Genomic DNA, 7350 nt, shown 5'->3' with positions numbered 1-7350 from the left:
CAGTTTGGATGCTCACCTTACTAGACCTGGATGGAGGTGGGTGGTCCTTGGACTTCCCACAGGTCAGGGAACCCTGATTGCTCTTTGGTTGGATGAGGGTGGGGGACTTGATTAGAGGAGGGGGAGGGAAATGGTAGGCAGTGGCGGGGAAGAGACAGAAATCTTTAATAAATAAATAAATAATAATAAAAAAAAACATGTAGCCATTTGCCTTTCTTGAAATACGTGAACACTAGACAGGTAGCAGGGATATTCGGCTCCTTCTTTCCAGGACTGTCTCCATATTTCTCGGTGTTACCTTCCTGCAGCTCAGATTTTTACCATGTCATTAATCTATGGAAATATCCCCAGTGGCTTGTGGTTGTAGACTGGCTAGCATTGGGCCCTCTAGAGTGACTTGGATAGGACTTGGCTTCCAGTTGGCCTCTTCATCCTTACTTCTCTCCATGACATAAGGCTAATGGCAGGGAACTTACCTCTACCTCTCCAGGGCTCTTTCTGGGCCTCTCAGCTAGTGGGTTAATTCCTTTGTGGACAGATGGTTCCCTCCCTCTTCGTTTATTTGATAAGTAGCTGTCTGTTTTGTTGGCCTACTCATTTAGTGACTCTGGAACCTGTGATTTCTTTGTGTACCGTCTCTAGTGTTACGCCTTTTCTCATTCACTGTCATGTGAAATTCTTATTTTCCATTTTTGTGTCATCAGATTCATCAGCCTTTGTGGTTTGAGTCATGTTGAAGATGGTTTTTCCACTTAAAGCTTGTAGTAGAATTTTGTTTTCTTTGAGTACTTACATAATTTTATTCTTTTTGAGACCCCTAATCTACAAAGTTTGTACTTTTATATAGTATGAGTTATAGATATAGCTTTATGCTGTCTCAAATAGCTACATATTTATCCTAGCAGAATTTATTAAAATGCATGTCTTTACCCTAGTGACCTGATGTGTCACCCTTGTTATAAACTTAAATTTTCATTTGCATGTACATCTAATTCTAGAATGTCCCCAATATTCTGGTGCCCTGTTTATTATGACACTAGTTCTCTGGTGATTAGAGATTGCGTGAGATGTTCCAGGAGCTGATGAGTATAATATTTCTTTTAAGTTTTGTTTGGTCCCTACTGTTTTGTCAAAGTTGTATCAGACAGTTTCTTATCTGAATCTTAATATCAGCTTATCTAATTTCACAACATAGCTTATTTACATTTTGACTAATTTTTGTTGATTTATATGTTATTTTATGGAGACTGATAGACTCATTTGTTTATAAAGTTCAACCTCTTTTTCAAGAATAGGTTGTATTATTCTATTTGTTTTTGTGTCTTAGAATAAGGTGTATTTATAGTACCAGGCACGAATTCCCCTTCCATCAGTTGGTCTTATGCTTATTTAGGCATCTTGTTACCACAGATCTTGCTGGGGAATCAGTGTGTGGTTTTGTGGACTTTACAGCTGAGTGGGACTACTGATTGCTCCTCTCTCTCAGCAGCTTATATAGCACTTTCAGCTAGTATAAGAGCTAGTCCTCAGAGAGGAAACTTCCAGGTCAGGTTCTTCCATGTTCTGTGTCCAAGACAGCCAGAGACAGTGGCAGTAGCTCAATGTGCTTTAGGAGACCAGCAGCTGGACAGCAGGTTTCCATGACTTATACTCGGGTTTTTGTTAGATAGTCCATAGCTCTTGGGGACAGTCACCCTGTGTGTCATGAGTGCATACACACACACACACACACACACACACACACACACACACACACACACACACACACCACCCACCTACCCACCCACTCGTATATTCATGATATATATGTTTTAAACAAGTTTACTAAAGTTTCTTCTACAGATAATACCCATTTGTTAGTAAATTAATGTTTAAGTTTTTAATGCAATGTTTCTGTTTCTCTAACTTCTTTTCCTTTGACTACTATTTGGGTTTATAAAAACTTGAGTTTCTATGTTAGTTTATATTCTGTTATTTCATGACTCTTCTATTACTTGGTTCTCTGATATTTCATTTTTATCAATTATGTGTTTTCTAGTTGTCCATAGTGTATAATTTTAAGACTTCATTTTTTAAACTTCTAATTCTCGTAGATTTTATTGCTGCCACATAGCTCAGCTGCTAACCTAGTGCTGATGGTGGGAGGACCCACTTCTTAGGATTTCTGTACAGATGCTCTTCTTTTGCTTTGAGAAGGAAGAAATGATGCTTTCTTGCTGACCACAGGGATACCAAGGAAGGAATGATGAGAGCAAGAAGTATCTCTTAGGCTGTGTAAGTTGAGACATCATGTAGGAAGTCCTTACCGGCAAGAATCAGTAGTGTCTTTAGAGTGCTGTGATTTATTTATACAATGCCTTGTTTTAAGAAAGAAATGCACACTGGTTTGAAGAGAAAATATCAAAGTCAAGGATACAGAGAGCAAAAGGATCTTTCTCCAAGTAGTGAAGTGGTGCCCATTAAGACCCACATGCCCAGGATACACACCAGGAACCTCAGCATCTGGGGGTGTCCTGTTGAATTCTGTGACAAGTGAAAATAAACCCGTGTTCCTCGTAGACTTTAGACCTGGGCAGAATGAATCCTTGAGAACATATCTTGGGTGAAATATGGCTAAGACAAGGAGAAATCGTCAGCCCTGTGTCTAGGGGAGAAGCATATTGTGGTGTCTGTACTGCAGATTTTGCATCCTTTGTATTAATCAAATGAATTCAGCCAAGCCTGGATCAAAATGTGTGAAGAAAAATTTTGTGTATACTGAACATGTAAAGTTTCTTTTTGGTTTCATTCTTGTGTAGTGTCCACATTCTACTATTACATGTAATCAAGAGATGAAACAAAATCTGTGGTGGAATAACATAAGCTCTCTATGTATATTAAAGTCTTTATTCCTTCCCATTCCCTCATAGGATGGTGCTGGTAATACCTTGGCCTTAGAGATGAGAAAATAAGGCACAGTTTAGTTATTTTTTTGTATTTCATAAAATACTCTAAGAATAGGAATCTTTGCTTTGCTGTGAGAAAGAAATATTCTATGTGGCCAGAGGCCTGAAGTGGTCATCTTTGTACTTCAGAAGTAGAGTGTGCTCTGTGGTTGTGCCACCACATTGCTGTTGGTCAACTCAGTAGCAAGGCAGTGCAGTGTGGAAAACAATAGGCTCTAATGTCTATAACATTACTTCAGGGATTTCATATGTTTTGTAATTGAAACACACAGAGTTTGGCTTTCGGGGATATAAATGTTATTTTTAATGTTGCTGTCGTTATAATTCACTGTGTCATTTGTTTCTTGCATCTACTTTATTTGAAATGGGCCATAAATTGAAGAGTCTGATTTTAGCAGATGAAGCTTGTGGGTTACAAATGATCTTTTCTAGCTGATTCTGTAATTAAAATGTGAATTCATTTAGAATTATTAAATACCTCAAAAGTCTGTAAGCTACAGAAAAATCAAGAGTTGTTTCTTTGGCTGATTAATAGCACTGTTTAATATTCTATTGACATTGGTGCTGGGAGAAACCGACACTGAGTACAACATGCTTTATTTTCTCTAGCTGCAGCAAAAATTTATTCCTGACCAGGACCAGCTGATGGCCATAGCACTCGAGTGTATCTATAACTGTGAACGGAGTGACCAGCTCTCTCTCTGCTATGACATCTTAGAATGCCTTCCACAGAGGGGAAGTGGGTAAGAAGTCAAGGAGGCCGATCTCATTGAGTCTTCTTATTCTAGTGTTTAAAGCAAAGGCAGCACTTTTCTAAGTGCTCATCAACAGAAAACTTCAAAACTACAAATTAAAAAGGGGGAGTACACGCTTAGTATTCATGTGGCCCCGAGTCTACCTTAGCCCTGAAAACCATAAAGGTTTATGGTTTATAAACCATATAGAGAAGACATAAAACTGTCTGTCAGCTTGGTGTCTGGAGATAGCCTTCATTCTTTTGTTACTAAATGGATGTTTACTGTAATTGTAATTTCTACTATCATTCCCTTAACTGTGGTCATCACACACTGGAAGCAAGAAACAGCAGCTCTGTGACAAGAATTCTCTAAAAGTCTGCAGCAGTGATTTCTTTGTTCATTAACTGAGCTTTAAGTATTTATGGACTAACGGTATTTATTTTGTGAATTCTTTCTTCTTCATTCATATTTAGTAGTTCTCTCCCGGGATGTCATGTAGCTGTCATTCCCTGGCTCTTCCTTGCCGTCTCGTTCCTAAGCATCCCACATGATGCTCACTACAAGTCAGCCTCCTTGTCTTCATGCCTCTGGTACTTGAGCCAAAGTGCTCACCCTCTGTCTTAACGTCTTTCATGACATTAAATATTTAGACAGGAAGGCTTCCTTGCTGTAAATTCAGCTGTCCCTCAATTTTCTACTTCTCTTCTCATGTTAGGGAAGTGTTTACTTTGTGTTAGATGGACGATAGCAATCACCATGTTTTCAAACCACCCTGAAACACTGATTCCCATAGACTTGGATACAAGGAAAGGAAGAAAATTTTTACATAGTAGCAGAGTATTATCCAGAATCTAGCCTTTTCATATTCAAACTTCAAAGGTGAAGTTTGTCTTTTTGTCTTCACAGAGTCACAGATCGGCAACTATCATGTTCACCCAGCTTTCACAGTAGCATCACTAATAGTTACCCTCCTTGTGTGGGGACCCAAGGCACGCTGCGTGCCACAGCCTCCCTTAGGAAGAGGACTCTCGTTCACACAGTTTGACCCAAGTCCCACCAGTTCTTTGGACTGAACTTGACTTACAACTAATGCAGGTGTTATGAGAGCTTTTCCTGCACAGATGCAACTAAGTGACTTCCCTACATAGGGTTTGATCGACTGAACAAAGGATGATTCTGAGTTCAGCCTCATGAACTAATGTGTTTATTTATCTTCCTTATGGGGTATAGGCATCAGACACATGAGTGACCCCAAAGCAGCCACACTGTTGTAAAGTCTGATCTAGGTGATGCCTCCTGTCCACATGGAGTCTGCCCTTCTGCTAGCGTCCTACAGTTTATGTAGGTCTAGTGCCCTCTTAGACTGCAGGCCATGTGCAGCTGGAGCAGAGGTGCAGTGGGTGGCTGAGACTTCAGGTGAGGGTCTGCTCACCTGCTCCATTCCTCCCTTCTTTGAGAGATTGTCACCAGTCCAGTGTCAGGTTTGCTTCTGAGTCATGACAACATCTCCAGATGAAAGTGGTGATAGATGTCATGCTCAAGGGAGTGTCCCACAGCGGGCACAGAGAGGCCTATGTGACACCTCAGGAAAGCAGTTTGCTGTGTATAGGATGCCACACCATCTAGGAGGCTCTTGCCCTTCTACTGGGAAGGTTAGTGCCATTTAGAAAAACATGTTGGTAGGGAGGCTCCATTGTATTATGAAGGAGCCCATGGGGACATATTCCTTTTCTAATTTGCAAGTATAAGGTAAGGCAAGAAAACAGTTGAAATGAAGCATTTTAAGGCAGCAAACAGCTGTTTGGTGCCCACTTTTCCAGTATTGGATAACAAAGTAAGTGCTCTCCCCCCGCTCTTTTTGATGGGGTAAGTATTTTTGACATAGAATTTTATGTAGCACAGGCTTGCTGCCTTGGACTCTCTGTGGGTCATGCTGGCCCTGAACTTGTGCTGCTTTAATCTCTACCATCCAAGTGCCTTGCTTATCACCCTGTCTAGCTTAAAAAGCAAAAAGTTTTAAGAAAATTTCTTTGTTTTCTCTTTGCCTGCCTTCTGTGCCGGTTAGTTTTGGTCACCCTGAAAAAAAGGGAATCCCATTTAAGAAAGTGTCTCCATTAGATTGGCCAGCGGGGATGCCTGTGGGACAGTTTCTTGATTGTTGCTTGATATCGAAGGGCCCAGCCCATCCTGGGTGGTGTTATCCATAGGTGGTGGGTCTGGCTGTTTAAGGAAGATCACCGAGTAAGTAGTGGAAGCTCCAGTAAGTAACATCCTCTGTGGTTTCTCCTAATTTTTGCTTCCAGATTCGTGATTTGAAGTCCTGTGTGGCCCCTCTTGATGACTAGCAGTTTCCTATAAACCAGATAAGCCCCTTCTTCCCTGAACTGCTCTGTTCATTGTGTTCCCTTAAAAGCAGAAAACAAGCCAGGACTCTTTCTTTATAGTCTTAGACTTTTAATTTCACAGTTGAACTATAAGTGATGTGGTGGTTGTTATCGGATAGTCTTCCTCCCACTCTGGTGTTTCCACATCATGGTGGTAGTGTAACCTTGTCAGAACAAGGTGAGACTTTTCTCCTCTTTAGCTTTCTCTTTCCCCTGGATTGTATCGTTACTGCTTTCTTTCTTTTTCTTCTTTTTTCCCCTTGGGCTCCTGACAGAACCATAAAGTAGTCAGAAGAACTTGATAATTTCTCAGCTCCCTTTTTTCCTTGTCCCTCCCCACGTCTGAATCCCTCCTCATTGGATTTTCCCTTTGTCTTTCTTTGGTGTGACCCATCAGCTGTGCTCTTACCTGGGGACTTGGCCTCACCTCTGTGTTATTTACTGCCTTTTACCTTCCTTTGTGATATAGCTTCTTATTTTAATGGTGTCCAATCTCAAATAGCTCCTCATCAAACACGGTAATGTCATAATTATACCTCTACACTAATGTCGGTGTTTTGACTTTCCCTGGAATTCTCAATTGATCTTTCATTTCCTGTGGTCTCTCAAGGTCTTGCTTTTGTCCTGTCCATGCTGCAGAGAAATCTGATGCCATTCTGAATTAGGCTTTTCCCTTTGTAGACTAGTAGTATCTTGTGGTCTTCCTTAGTGTTCTCAAATATCCCGAGCTTGTATTTTTGCTGTGAATTCTGCCTCAATGTGCTGTCCATTGGCCTGTATTTTTCTCCTTCTGACCCGGGAGGATCAGGCCCAGTGGTGCATTCCTAAATAGTTCTCTTTTTTCTTTGATGAGTTTATTTGTACTCCCCTCTCCACTGCCTCTAAGTCTTGTTATTCAAAGGTTAGGTCTGCCAGCTTTGATATTTAATTGTAGATCTTATTTGTTCATGTATTTGTTTGCATCTTTTTTTATTCTTTTCCTCACATTTTGACCTTTTATGAATTGATCTGATATTTCTTCAATTTTATCTTCTAATCCAGCTTTTGAATTTCAATATTTATTTTGATTTCTTAATTCATTAAAAATTTCTTGTTTTGTGTTCATTAAAAACAAAACTTAGAGTTCTAGTTCTAGTGTAGATAGATGCCCTCTTTCCTTCTTCTTCTCCCCATTACCCAACTCTCCCAAGAACATATGTGGGCACCATCCTCCCTGTTCCCCAGCTGTCCTGAGAGCATAGATGACACCCTCCTTTCCATTCCCCAGCTGTCCTGAGAGCATAG

General features: G+C 40.5%; 1 protein-coding gene across 3 annotated transcripts in view; it reads left to right on the top strand.

Moving 5' to 3' along the window:
- Nbas (neuroblastoma amplified sequence) overlaps nucleotides 1-7350 on the top strand; it is a 313151-nt gene that overhangs the window by 111368 nt on the left and 194433 nt on the right. For all 3 annotated transcript variants that reach the window (XM_026788959.1, XM_013353527.1, XM_005366539.3), the window contains exon 26: nucleotides 3555-3688. In XM_026788959.1, the coding sequence (XP_026644760.1) occupies nucleotides 3555-3688 (134 nt within the window). The remainder of the gene's footprint in view (nucleotides 1-3554; nucleotides 3689-7350) is intronic.

This window comes from Microtus ochrogaster, unplaced genomic scaffold, assembly GCF_000317375.1.
Source record: "Microtus ochrogaster isolate Prairie Vole_2 unplaced genomic scaffold, MicOch1.0 UNK10, whole genome shotgun sequence".
In the NCBI taxonomy this organism is placed as follows: Eukaryota; Metazoa; Chordata; class Mammalia; order Rodentia; family Cricetidae; genus Microtus; species Microtus ochrogaster.
Note: the sequence above shows the minus strand (reverse complement) of the source record. Positions and strands in the feature narration are given on the sequence as shown.